Raw genomic sequence first — 15,098 nt, 5'->3', positions numbered from 1 at the left:
AGTTCATTCACACCAGGCATTTCAGGATGCAAAAGTAGTTCCTGCAAGCAAATCCTGGACAGAGCAGGCTTACATAATTTGTAAACAAAAGGCTGCCTTGAAAATCGGATCTTTTTCTTTTTATGTGGTCTTGCCCCCAAATTACTTGTCATCTTTTAAATAATTACTTTTTTGTAAAGTGGCAGTTTTAACATCCATGCTATGCTTTCAAATGCTTGAAGAAGTGAAATACTGTCTAGCTAGGATGAGAATTCGCCTGCTCTTTAGCACTTTGTGAAGAGCATTCATTTAAGTATTCTTTTGCTATTGCTTTACTTACATTTTTATTCTGCAATGTTTCATGCTTACTGGATCAGCAAATAATCAAGGTCTTTAGATTTTTTTGGAATGTATTTTATCCCTCTCCCCAAAAAAGTTAAATGCCTCTATTTAAATAGCTTTTACCACTATATGCAAAATACAAATAAAATGTAAATAGTTTCTTCTACTAATCCACATCTGCCTGGGTGTAATTACATGATACATGCTGGTTAAGCACAAAAATTTTGAATAGACAGCTTTTTAATTAGGCATGTGCATTGGGTCACAGTAGAATTAAAATGGGTTCTAAAAAATTGATTGTATAAAAATGGCACCTGCTTACTCAACAGATCTGATTCTTGGGTAAAGTTGCGGACACGTGTCTGTGTCAGATCCTTCTCTTGGCTCTTGTAGAGGAAGCCAAGTTCGGAGCCAGGGTGCTCAGTCCTTCCAATGATGGGGACAGATTTTAGCCCCAGCTAACCACTTGTATAACGACGCCTTGTAGAATCACTGACTTTCAAATGTGACAAACAGCTGGTTTACAGCTGTTGCTCAGGTTTCATTAAGAGGACAAGTTAGGCCTGTCTAATGCAAGTTTGAGCGCCTGAATGCATAGAAATACATTTTGATTTCACTTTTTGTCAGATTTAGTAAATAATCATTTTGGTTACCTTGATTTTTTTCCCCTGAATCCCAGTTCCCATAGTCCAGTGAGTGAAAGGAGGGTCTATGGACAGTGGTTACCTGTCAGCTTTGCAAAGTTTGTCCGCACACGGGTAAAACTTTCTGTAGGAGGTGAAGATTGGGCAATGGTTCTTCTGTGACAGTCTGAACAGAGATATTTTAATGGGCTGTTCAGTGTTCTCACCAGCGAGGGGTCCTGAAATTCTTTCTGAGTGCAGAGGCAGCTGAGCATTATGTCTCCCAGCAGCTCTTTTCATTTCACTGTGGCTGCCACAGTGCTATCTCTCAGATAAAGTTGTTATAAAGCTAATAATAAAGCGGTCAATTTTAAATTTAGCTCTTCCAATCAGTAGCTATGGTTATTATATGCGTGTACTTCTCCCCAGGTTACATTCTTGATACGTTCTAGTAGTTAATTTAATGTTCCTTTTTAAAAGAAATAAGTTACCATTTTCTTGGCAGGTGTTTTAAGTATTTCAGTATTAATATGCAATAGTCATTTTACACTGCAATCTCCTTTAAGAAGTCATTATAATTCAGTAATTTTTATTTTGAAAATAAGAGTATTTATGTAATGAGTATTAACAAAAAGTAGGGCCAAGTTTTTCAGAAAAAGATAAATCAGGTTACCGTGAACTGCAGGATCATAGGTGTTATCTTTTGTCTATAAAAGTTATGCCATGCAGATGTTAGCAGCTGGAGACAAATTGGTTTTACAAGGTTCTGTGGCAGGTCAGAGTACAAGAAAACAGAGAATTTTTGTTTATGCAGAACCTGTTGAAATCTTTTACATACAAAGAAATGACTGTACCTATTCATAACAAAAATTTATTCACACATTGGATTAACACCTACAGCAGGTGGAAGGAAGTTGAGATTCAAAGTTTCAGAACGTAATTTGGCTCCTACTGTTAAACTAAATGATCCCTCACGCAGTAGTCCTCTGTGCTGCTACTAGTAACTGCACGTGCACATATAAAAATATCTAATTTCTAAAGAATCGTCACCTCTTCCATGACCATCAGTCACATGCCGTTGTTATTAAAATTACCCTCATGTTTCATATCTCAGTACTGGAAACATGCTAACACCTCTGAATTTATTATTAATAGGCTACAGTGCCAGAAATGTTGGAGCACCTTGCAGACAGAGAAGACAAGGTCACTGCTGAGAAGTGACAGAAATAGCCAGTAATGACAGTAGATAGTGTAGGTGGGCAGGCGGAGGGAAAGCTTCAAGAATAAAGTAATCGTCTATTGCTAGTTCTGAAGCTCATGCAAAATATGCATGCGCGGAATTTAGAGTATGTGGTTGAGAAATGCAAGTGGGAATAAGTAATGCTGGAGAAGTTGGTAGAGTTTACCTCGTTTATAAATGCAGCCAAAAATAAATGCAGCCTGAGCCCTGCAGAGCTGGTGCTTCCTGCACAGACTCGCCAAACCATGGGCTGATTTTAGCTCCATTGCTATTGCCTTGTGCTGGCAGCAGGCGGGTAGCAGAGCTGTCTCTGTCCCCCACCAAATCACAGCGTTCTGTCATATTTTAAGCCCAGGAACATGGGTACTAAGAGCTTGATCCAAACCCCATCAGAATCAATGGGAACATTTCTACTAAACTTTGAATGTGATCGTAAATTAACAGCAAAGTTCTAATCTGCATTTTTTTCCCCTCTATTCAGACTTTGAAGTTTAAAGGACTTTAAATAACAATAATAAGGGCAGTCCAGTAGGCAATTCAGTTCACTGGGGTACCATAAAAAATTCCAGCGAGGAAACTGAGTGTACAACAATAATAAGAAGAAATAAGCAAAGTATTTGTATACAAATGGTGGGAACACAGCTAAGAAAATGGAGGAACTTTATCTACTAGTGCAAGGTGTGTATGCAGACGTTCTAGGGGTGATAAAAACATAGCAGAAACAATACGTGGAGTCACTGAATAATATAGGTTCTTCAGAAAGGAGGGAAATAGAGGTGGTAGTATTACATGAAACGTTAGGATAATTTGTAACGAAATGAGTTATGTCAATAAAACAGATTCTGTTTGGATCAAGCACTTCAACCATGAGAAAAGTACTTTTGCAGAGTTAATGCTTGCCAAAAATCTCTGGGATGTCAGATTTGACTCTTCAGCATTACTGTAAAGAGGAATGTAAGTAAGAATACGTCACTAGAGGATGTCGAAGCTCACAAATATCTTCAACAGTCACTAAACCAACTGATGAAATATGTAGATAATAAAACATAACCTTTAACCAAGCATTCAAGCATTAAACAAGCTTGTTATTCAAGCATAACAAGCATTAAACAGGTTTATTAAAGATGTTAAATATTTTGGGGCTTCATGGGTATTTCTGTGAAGACATCAAATTTCATCAAGTGTAACATACGGTGTTGTATCTGACAACAAGGGACTAGGTTCAGCCATCCAGGAAGTCCTCTCCAGACCTATGTTCCTAAATTTGTTGGTTAAATGCAAAACCCTTAAGTAAAGCAAAGGTAATTGTAAGGCAGTTTGACAAATTTGGTTGCTATCAGTATTTTCTAACATTCTTTGACTCAATGCAGAATTTGGACATTGGCTTCTGGACAGCAGAATCTGTTCTTGTGATAGTGTAGATGTTTGAGATGTAGGACAGGATATTTATTGTCTACTCTACTGGGTATCTATCAAACCTGCCACTTCATCTAGAGAATCTTATTCAAATGCCTTCTCCATAGACCAGCCCTCCTGGTCTCCTTCATTCCTGAGCAGTCTCAAGTAAGCTAGGGTTGGTAAAGCGTGTCTAGGGTTTGTACAGGCTAGGGAAGAAGATGGGATTGGGGAGAGCACCTGATAGTGAGGATGTTGAAGTACACAGGTGTTCATCCTGAAGAAGAGAAGACTTAGGAGGCTCTTACCAATGTATGTAAATACCTGAAGATGGAGCCAGGCTCTTTCCAGTGGTGCCCAGTGATAGGACCAGAGTCAATGAGCACAAAGTGAAACACAGGAGGTGCCATCTGAACATCGGGAAACTCTTACTGTGAGGGTGACCAAGCAATAAAACAGATTGCCCAGAGACATTGTGGAGTCTCCCTCCTTGGAGATATTCAAAGCCATCTGGACATGATCCTGGGCAACGGGTTCTAGGTGACCCTGCTAGAGGGGAGATTGGACATCATTCAGTCGTTCTGTGATTCTGTTAGCAAGCTCCAGCCATTTTAGTAGGTTTAATTCTAAAAGCAAAGCAAAGTTTGGTGCTTAATATAAATGTTCTGCATAACTTCAAAGATACCCACTCACAGTGAAACTGTGATTTCTGGAGGCAGACTATGGCTTGCTTAGAAAATCAGGCAGGAATTATAAAAAGGATCGCTATTGTGTTTGTCCATACGCACCCATTATTATTGGAAGCAGCAGGAGAGAACAGGCAGAAAAGATGCTACAGGAATCTTTCAGGGAGTTTTCCTGAAGTAGAGAGGTTTTGAACTTTGCATTAGCATGGCACTGGCTCTGTAACGCTCTTAACTTATCTCTCTTTTCCTACCAAGTGCTGGGTAGGAAAGTGCTGGGTAGTTCTCTCTGTGTCAGCAACGAGGAACTCTCAGCCTGGAAAATGAGTTAGATTTGGAGAAACTCCTACAGTACAGAGGTTTACTTGAAGGATTTCTGAAATTAACTCCTTTTATTCCTCCATCGTGCCTCATGATCTGAAACTGTTTCTTCCTACTTTAACACAACTCCACTGTAGCCATTTCTTTGAGTTGAACTTGGAAACTCATGCCTTTTTCCCCATTCCTCTTAACCTTCAGCCATATGTTCTCTATATGACAGTGCAGCATTAAGGGGCCCAAACGGTTCAACTGTGAGTGAGTTACAACTTCAGAGTGTGCCTAGGCATGCTATTCATGTTATACTTCAGAAACCACAAAGACTTTTAAAAATATTGATTCAGGAAATGCTGAAGAATTTTCTGCTGTCTTGTGAGGGATAAGGCAGGGTCATTATTAAAGAAGGAGTTCTTACCCAAGACCTTCTAATGCTCATTTTTGCCTGTTTAGTGACTGGGGGAGGGGGTTAGTTGGCCTATCTATTTCCTGGCTGCAGTCCTTGTGCAAAAGGTAATTTCTTTCCACGGAAGACCTCCATAATGTCAACTAGTTTATCTTATTTTCCAATTTATGAAAAACATATTGGTTTAAGTTTTAGACCATAACTAGTCCTGTACAAAAGCATAAAGCGAAGGGGTGATTTACTTGCCCAACACAATAAATGCATTATTCCTTTTGCTCCCTGCTGAAGTATTGCAAGAGAGGATGAACAAACAGATTGGTCTCCTCCCACCACATATCTGCATTGCCAGCACTCAGGGAAATAAAGACCGCATGGATTAAAAAGTTGCAAGGGTACTATTAAGGCATAAGCTACTGAAACAGGAGCATGCATTGAAGAGGGCTCAGTTCAACAGTATCAGTCCTATTATGAGCAATGTCAGCCTCACTGCTAATGCGGGAGCCAGGGATGAGAATGCAGGTAAGATCTTTCTATACCAGGGCATGAGCAAATAACAATGAATTGCAGCCATTGCCACGATAAATTAATACAGTGCCTACTTTCTCTCTTTTAAATCTTGACTTTTGAAAACTGTATTACTCTCAGCTGCTTGAGAGAGAAGCATTGGGGTTCTTTCAGCACTGCCTATGAAGCGATCTTACTGCATTTGCTTATAGTTTGTGATCTATTTGTGATGCACATTGAAGACAGTATTCGCAGCTGCTAAGGTTTCTGTGAATAATATTCACAAACATTTAAACAAAGTCTTTTAGCACTTTTTCCCTAGACACCCTCTGAAGAAACCCTCTGAATCACAATTTGTGCATATGCAATTAATTACTGTCAGGCTGTGAGACAGGCTGATCATGTGGGAATTGACCATTTCGTTTTCACATAGGAACAGCCTTTGCCTTTCGTTGTCACATGGAAACAGCCCTTGCGCTGGCATCTTGATGATGCTCTTTTTTTCCTCAGTTTGCTTGATTAGATCTTTCGATTGAAGTACTTGAAAGACATAATTTCATAAATACACTTCAAGCAATTCCACACAAACCACCTCATCCTCCCTAAATCATTTTCATTTTATTGCTGAATTTTCAAATACCATTAAAAAGCATTATGTCATGATAAGTCAATTATTGAACTGTGTATCTTGTAGACACCTCATAGTGTTGTCTGCATAAATGATTTCTTGTTCCTAGTTAATGGTAGGATAATAAGGCAATCTTCACTCAGAAAAGTACTTTAACTTGTGGAGTTCTCTAACCAAATATCCTTCTCCTTTGTTATAAAGTTGCAAACTGTTTTATTAAAGTGGAAACTGACAGTGGGTCATCAAACTATTCTGAATATCGTTTGTACTGATTATTCATTTTTATTTTAATATGCACCTTAACGGTACCATAAAAAATATATATATATTTTTGACCATAAATATATAGATCCATTCTAACAACAAGAAGGAACTTGTACTTGTTTCTGAACTTTCCAGTAACAGAAGCTGAAGCAGTTGGTGCATGAGCAATATGGAGACCCATAAATAGCCTGTTGACTTAAAGTATTCTGCTTTTTTATATGATCTGACTGGTAGCAATGTACTATACATGAGAAAAGATTTGGAGGTAAAGGTGTTATTTTTATTTGACCAGGTGGTTCAGCTGGAAATCCTAAAATGATTTTCCAACATTTGACTAGATTATTCTAATAAAAAGCTATTATACCTAGCTACAAAATTTGCCCTGTCATTGTCCTTGAGCCATCATGGCTACAACAAAATCACGCTTAACATCCCTACGATACGCAAGGTACAGTTTAGTTCATGCCTAGAATAGGAAATGACTGTAGTAGTCCTGGATGTCTGATGGCAAGTAATAACATTTAATAGGAAACTGTCAATATCATGATCAATGCAAAAAGTATTTCCTTATGCACATGCATGCACAGTCTTGCATCCCTATTCATGGATTCTTAAGTCCACGAGTACTTGCCATTTCCTTTTTATTTTTCCTTTTACTCTTCACCAAATAATGGTATTTATTGATAACCAGCCCTATGAATAAACTTCCATGGTATCTTATAAAAAAGTAATCTGTGGACTACACTGAAAAGTAATTAAGAAAAGGTGTATGTCTGGATCCAGCTTAATTCTCCAGCTGTGAGTTTCCACAGAAAAGGAATAACACCGTCATTGTCTATTTTTGTTACATTTACTGGCAGACAAATTTCGGTTTTTTTGTCTTTAGTATTTGAGTCAGCATGTTGATCTAATTTATTTTATTTTTTAGTAGAGTTCTATCTTATAAAAAAAATTCACTGCATATATAGTAACTGAAGTTGTCTCACGTTGTCACTATTTTTTCTTCTCTTTCTAGGTGATGTCATTGTCTATATTAATGAAGTTTGTGTCCTTGGACATACTCACGCAGATGTAGTCAAACTCTTCCAGTCTGTTCCTATTGGTCAGAGTGTCAACTTGGTGCTATGTCGTGGATACCCTTTGCCCTTTGATCCTGAAGATCCTGCCAACAGCATGGTGCCACCCCTTGCAGTAATGGAGAGGCCTCCGGTAGTGGTAAATGGAAGACATAACTATGAAACTTATTTGGAATACATTTCTAGGACTTCTCAGTCTGTTCCAGACGTAACAGATCGACCACCACACTCCTTGCACTCCATTCCAGCAGATAGTCAGCTTGATAGCACATTCCCACCACCTGCCCATGATGATAATGTATCAATGGCTTCTTCTGGGGCCACCCAAGCTGAACTCATGACCTTAACCATTGTGAAAGGGGCCCAGGGCTTTGGCTTCACTATAGCAGACAGTCCTACAGGACAGAGGGTGAAGCAAATTCTAGACATTCAGGGATGTCCTGGTTTGTGTGAAGGTGACCTCATTGTTGAGATCAACCAGCAGAATGTACAGAACCTGAGCCATGCAGAAGTAGTGGATATACTTAAAGAATGTCCTGTTGGAAGTGAAACTTCTTTGATTATCCATAGAGGAGGTAAGTTTGGAAAGTCTGTACAATTACAAAAATGTGTGTAAAAGGTTCTAAACCGTAAGACATACATATACTCACTACATCCTTGTGTACTAGATTGGAAATTAATTTCCATGTTGCGGAAGGTAACACCATTGGTTCTGGAAAAGTGTGTCTGCAATTAAGTATCCTAGGCAAAATCTAACAGTTTGTTGTGGATTCCTTTTTGTGTTTTGAGTGTCAATGGTCCCACCTCTGTATAAGGGTAAAACTAGAGCAGTTCCAGACCTTTCACCCCATAATAGTTTTTATGGTGTCTGCAGCAAAAATCTTATAGTCCCAAAGCAGTGCTGCAAGCTTTAGGTATAATTGTATCAATTAACTCATTAAGGTAGATCAAAATCAGAGCAATCTATTAGCCCTTTACAAGGTTACTGGTTTTGAAAAACCACTTTGCCTCCTTTTCCTTCATTGTAAAAGTATTGTGCAATAGTTGTTTTGTATGTTTCTTGACCACAAAGTTCCATAGTATATTTTTCTCTGTTTTAAAAAAATAACTTCTAGCAATTTAGTTTTTCTGACCAGCCTGACACAGTAAGCTTAAATATGCACCACTGGAAGGGGAGAGTCAAGAGTTATCTGTAAGGAAGCAATAACAACAGAAGAAGTCTTAATACCTTGACAGTGATAAGTAATTTCATAGCTTTCAATATTTTAGCCAAACAAATTTTCTTCGATGATTTGAGATGAGCATCCATCACAATTTATTATTACCTGAAGTGAGTAAAGATTTAATTTCTTTAATTAAAGGCCTTCGTTCACCTAAAGGCATTCTTATGTCACTGAATGTATGTTACTGTGTGCTTCAAAAGAAAAAAGGATTCTATACAGAAATGCTAATTACTTTTCCTTCTAAAGAGTGGAGGTTGGAAAGTGAAACTTTAGTGTTTGCATATGCCGGATCCTTAGAACGAGGACAATAGTAGCATTTTATCAAATTGCAGAAATAATAAATATCAAGTGATTTAAGTATCTGTAGATTCACATAGTCAATAAAGGTTTTTTCATATCTATATTTAAAAGAATGATTAATAACAGACAGAATCTGACATTTCTTTGGAATGAAGCCTAATTAAGAGTGAAAAATAAAGGCCAACTGATATCATTAGAGTATATGAACTTGGAGAAAGTTAATTGTTGCAGAGGTGCTATATTAGTTGGTATTAAATCTGGTTTTATTTAACATCCATTAAGAATCTGGAACAGTGGACTAAGCAACATTTTTTTCTGAAGATGCTGACAAATGAGGGAGAATTGAATAGCAAAAGAAGAGTACAAAGGGGATTAAAAGGGTTAATGTAACCCCAAAAGATGGGATTTTATTTTGAAAAATGCAAGCTAATGCCCCTCTAGAGGAAAACAATTCAGAACACCAATCTTCAGAGAGAAGTGGAGTGTGAAATCCGGTATGCTGAACAAGCCTGAGTAATAATAGACAGGAAAATAGATATTTCAGCAATCAGTGCAGGACAGTAGCAAAAAAACCCTGAAGCAGCAACATACTCAAGCCCATGAGGATAATTCCTCTCTCTCAAGAGAATTTCTTCCTAGAGCATCGATTCATGATCAAAACAAGTTGATCAACATGATAGTTTAACAAGTTCTGGTACATTAACTGAGCTGTGGCTATTTTCTACACATTGCTGTGGCAAATAGGAGATACTGCAGTGAGCTCGACCCTCAATAAAAGCAGTATAAATTTACACCATCTTGTCTTCTGTCAGGCCAAGCATGGAGGTACAGGTACAGGTACAGGTACAGGTACAGGTACCCTAGCTCAGCTGACACAAAATACTAGGTCCAAATGCAATAGCATGTTCCTGAGTCTTATCCTTCTGTTGCTGGGGCAGGGGTGGTTGCTTGCTTTAGAGAATGCAGAGAAGGGAACAAGAGCACGTTTTGTTCACGGTAAAACAATGACTAAGACTAAAACAACTGTTTGGAAGCACTACAGAGTAATTAAACTTAATGGGATGATACGGAACAAGTGAAAGTTTACTATCAGAAATTTCTTTGCATCAGAAATAAGGAATATACCTTAATGCAAGGTTGTTAGACTCTGAAATTAAAGAGAAGGCTCATTTGTTTGAGTGATTCAAAAGAAGTGAAAAAATACAGTGTATGAGACAAACCTACTCTACCTGAGAGATGGCTAAATCATAGCTTAATGGAAATACAAGAACTGTTCTAAGGGGACAACCTGGGTTTTTTTCATAAATCCATAGGAAAAGGGAATCCATGTGACCAAATATACATCTATAATGCAGGTAATGATATCTATGCTAGTCATCAGGTCTCCTTTTATAATCCCTGGGCAGAAATAGGCCTTTCTAGGGTGTGATTCATGTCATTCCAACGTCGAAGTTTCAAATAAGTCGGGTGTATCCTAAAAGTATATATTCTGCTTGACTGACTATAAAGGGAGCTGAGGATGACTGGTTCAGATGTATGTATCTATCCCACATGTTATGAATAAGAAACAGATGATAAGATTTGGTCATGTGAGATAATCTGAATACAAAACAAAACTTAGAGAAACATGCTATGATTATAAAATATTTAGTCTGTGACACCAAGAAGCAAGGCATACTTTCTCCTTACTCATGGATCCAATTTTTATTTTATTATCTCTAATGTGTAATGACACTTGAATAATATCATCCTTTTCCATCGTTACTCTATGCATCCTGTCTTTAGCATCTCATTTTTAAGATTAAGACCGAAGTACTATTCCTGCCTGTGGAAGAGGAAGGCTGTGTTTTGCGTAAGGTTGTGTGTTGCCTTGAATGTATTCTGTCTCTGATAGGAATATGGCCTGACTGCATAGTTCACTGTGGCAAATCCATTTTTGTGACTTAATTCCCCTCTCTCATCCAGCAATCTTATCTACATTGCAGACTAGAGACAGATCGACATTGGCTGAGATATATTCTCACTGTAGGAAAAAATCATCTTCTACAGGAAAATATATGCTCTCCTGTGTGTATAGTATGCGTGCAACAGCATTTAAAAAGACATTGTCCCTCAAGCTTAGGAGGTCAGCAGCCAGAGTATGCAGGGGAAGGAAAGGTCTGCATGTTGCAAAACGTTGGAGAGAATAGCAGCACTCAAATTCAAAGAGGCTGCTAAAGAAAACCACCTGAACCAACACCAAACAGAGACTTGTCATGGGGTACAATCCAGTTTATAGCGTGCGCACTTTAAAATTTCTAAAGCAGAAGTAGTAATTTACCTGCATGTTTGAAAAAAAAAATAAACCATGGAAATAACATCATTGTATATCTAAGAAAATACTAAGCAGCACTTGTTTAGATGACAACTCTATGGCTAGCGATCTTACAATCTTCTTCCTGTTTATTAGTCAGGTTCTTTGCTAAACACAGATGCCCTGCTTAGTTCAATTTCTTTGCATCTGTTTTTGCTGACCAGCCATATATTTTCCATTGTTTACTATAAGTTGACAGAAGCGTTCATACTGAAAAAAAGTAAAATGCAAGGAAAAGATGTTGCGAAAGTGTTGCCTAAAAAAAAAATGGAAAAATGAACAGAAAAAAAGAAGGTAAGAGAAAGATATGAAATTGTTTGTTACCCAAGCAGATTTACCCCTTTCCACCTTTGCTTCAGCCTTCACACTTCATCCTCAGCTTCTGCAGCAGTCTGTATTGAGTATAGGCTGCTGAAATAGAGAGCTCTCAGAAATCAGTTTTTCTGAATGTGGATAGAGCAGAAATTCTCCATCAGTCCAGAACTACTGAAAAACAACATTAAGTGGTTGAAGTGTCATGTACCAAATTGTATGTAGAGCAAAATATTCACTAATTAGGACATTAAAAATTGGTTTTGGCATGTTCCACTAAATGAGCTATCCAAATACCTGACATATGCCATCTCTTTTGGAAAGTGCCTTTGAAATATATAAACCTATAGACAGCAGCCCAGCCCCAGAAATGTTCCTGTCTAAAAAAGAACTGACACATTCAAATGTAGATCCATCAAGACTATGTCTGAAATACTGGTGTTAAGGAAATCTGAAGACAACCCGGGACTGATTCATGGCAACTCCTAAACAGGCTCTGTGAGCGAAACATTAAAACTAAATGCAAACAGTGGAAGCCTGACAAAGTTCCTATATCAGACAGCTATTTTATAATAGTGATGGAATCCAAACAGACTCTGAGAATCTGAGACTGTTATTGCAAAACGGAGCCAGAGAACTGATGTACTGTCCATACTGATTAATTGTTAGCCCACTCCAGGCATGGGACTGGAGTAAGCTAGCAGCCAGTTTCACCCTGACACGATGTGGTAGGTAGCGTGGACCACACGCAATGTACAAACAGTCAAAATAAGGAGGGAGAATTTAACAATGTAGACGTAAACTGTGAGAATAAAAGGATCGCCAAGTATCTTTCTCAGATTTTGTATAAACCCCAGCAGAAGGTTTTAAATCCTTAAGACTGCTAACAGATACCAGTACGTCACATGCAGCATCAGAAATTTCCAAAACAGACAGAAATTTCACAAAAAAACATCTCTGCATATTCTAGTGAATAAACCTAGCCCCTCAAAATGAGGAGACTTCAATAGAAGGAATACTAACTACATTCTTGGTGCCCTTTCCATGGACTGATCTCAGATTTACCTCTCTGCCACAGAGGTGAATTTATTTATTTTTTTTTCCAGGCTTGCTATAAGATGTCTTTCAATTCCTCTGGTCAGGAAAGCTCATACTTCTTTTTCTCCAAGTTGTCCTCTCTCTTGGGAAAGCTGCACAAGATAAAGCTGCAGGCAGCACCATCACCCTGCTAACACTAGTCTGGCCCAGGCGGTTGTGATCTCCTGGTTCCACAACCACAGCCCACCACTGAGGTCTCTGGAGCTTTAACTCCGCTTCTGCAGTTCTTCATTCAAAGTATTAAGAGAGTACCTGGTGCAAACTGGAGACTCTGTGTCTCATGGCTTGCTCATCCCCAATTCAGGACTTTCTAGTCAACAGTACTGTGGGTTTGAAGAAATGAAATTGTTAGGAGGATGGTGTAGGTTTTTGATTTGGGACTTAACGGAGGTTTTCTATCATCCTACTGTCTCTACTCATTTACATTCCTGAGTTGTTGGTGATTTTTTTTCCTTCTAGTTGCTTCCTAAAGGAGCCCAGTCTTGGTTTAATTGCTTCTTATGGGTACTCTAAATTAATAGCTTCTTTCTGTTGTCTCTGACTAGAGATATTGGGAGATACAAGGTCTGATAGCTCTCCTGCTTTCTGCCATATTTTCTCCTTTCCAGTCAGTTACTCCAACTGTACATTTACTCCTGATCCCTCTTCTCCCATTTCTTGAGAGTATTCTAATGTTGAGAGCAATTTAGATCCATTTGCAACGTCTGCATTTTTAGCTCTGCTGTATTCTTAAACGACGCGTGTATCTCTTGTTTGTGAGTTTAAGGGGCATTTGATCCCACAAAGGGAATGTGCACGTGAACCTAGTAGTGAACAACTGACGCATTTGAAGTGAACCATTGATACCTAGAAGTCAATGACATACATTTCTTCTGTCCAACATGCTGCTAAAACATCCTCTTTCAATTTGCTCTTTCCAATTTACCACACCGTTTTGGCTTGCCATCCTTCTCTGAAGTGCTCTGTTGTTCCTGGGCCTGTCTGCTTTAAAACTGATGGAAAACAAAGGTTTGTAGCTGACCTTTTTCCTTTCCATCTCAAAATTATGAGCTTTTATATGACATCATAAATTCAACAGTTTCCTCAGCATGAGTTTTCTGTAAACGTATCCTTCTCGTGCTGGCTTTTGAGTTGTTTCATTTTTTTTCTCGTTTTTGTTGCTGTTCTGGGCTAGTCGTGCCAGAACTGTTTAATGATCAAAAATATTGTGAGTCATGCTACATTGTCCACTTCATTGACTTTGCTGTTGTCACGTTGCCCTTTTCCCCACCCCCAGCCTTGGCCACTTGTCCCTTCCTACCTTTCCTAGATAGAAATGGATATTTTCTGCAAGATAGTTTCGTAACAGCTTTGTGGGAGAAGCAGTTGTCTTTCCTATGTTAATTCCAGAAATAAGCTCTTGGAAAGGTTTTTAGAAAATACTGTTACCATACAAGAAATACTGCTGTTCTATTACCATAACTCCTGGGAAGCACTGATTTCCAGATTCATTTTTACAACGCATGTCTTGCCTTACAGAGTATCATATTTTTAGCTGCGAGATATGTACTCTCCTAGTAACCTTCAAATTATTTACATCCTTTTTGTCCTACACATTGAGACTGTTTTATACTTTGGATTAAATTGAAATATTTTTAAGCATCTTGTTGTAATCATATGGTATGAAATCTATTTTAATAAATATTTTATGTGTTATATGTTTAGTTTACATGTAAACTAAAAAATAAGTTACTTATATAGCCTAGTTGATGAAGGGATTCAATCTAAATCTTGTCAGTAAGAGAAATGGTAAACCTCTCAGAAGCACAGGGAATGACAAATTTGAACAGAGGAAGTCATGGCAGGAGACCAGTTATCCTAAAATTCACACTAATGAGACTTTCATATCTTTTCTTGTATAGCTCTGATTAGCAGTGAAACAGTGTGCAATTGCTTCCATATTTCTGAATAAAAGAAAAAGAAACCATAGACCTCCTTAATGAATATGGATTCCTGAAAAAAATAGACATCAATAATAGTTAGTAGCTATTACACTGTATTAATGGAAGTAGTATTAATTGCATCGCGTTTCAAAATGGTAGTGTTATGGGCTTGCTGCTTCTTTCTTATTAATGTTTGTGCACTGTGTGGTACATTTGTGGATAATTTTGCAAAGCATTAGATAAATCTTTTTCACGTATATTGCATAGAAGGTTTTTAATGACTATTAGCAAGCATTTTTTTTCAAAAGTACTTTTATTGTCGGTGAAACTGTCTTCTAATGTAGGCTTATATAGTCTGTATTAAATTTGAACAGTGCTTCTGTTAAAACTTATGGGGGCACTTCTAGGGATGCGTGTGCCTGACTTGTTGACATT

The 15,098-nt window shown here is 38.0% G+C and overlaps 1 protein-coding gene across 10 annotated transcripts in view; it reads left to right on the top strand.

The window, feature by feature from the left end:
* MAGI2 (membrane associated guanylate kinase, WW and PDZ domain containing 2) overlaps positions 1 to 15,098 on the top strand; it is a 755,492-nt gene that overhangs the window by 627,143 nt on the left and 113,251 nt on the right. For 9 of the 10 annotated variants that reach the window (XM_063323523.1, XM_063323524.1, XM_063323521.1 and 6 more), the window contains one exon: positions 7,395 to 8,030. The exons of the other annotated variant lie outside the window; for it this stretch is intronic. In XM_063323523.1, coding sequence (XP_063179593.1) covers positions 7,395 to 8,030 — 636 coding nt within the window. The remainder of the gene's footprint in view (positions 1 to 7,394; positions 8,031 to 15,098) is intronic. 10 annotated transcript variants of the gene reach the window in all.

Source organism: Chroicocephalus ridibundus, chromosome 1 (assembly GCF_963924245.1).
Source record: "Chroicocephalus ridibundus chromosome 1, bChrRid1.1, whole genome shotgun sequence".
In the NCBI taxonomy this organism is placed as follows: domain Eukaryota; kingdom Metazoa; phylum Chordata; class Aves; order Charadriiformes; family Laridae; genus Chroicocephalus; species Chroicocephalus ridibundus.
This window is presented reverse-complemented; position numbering and strand designations above follow the sequence as displayed.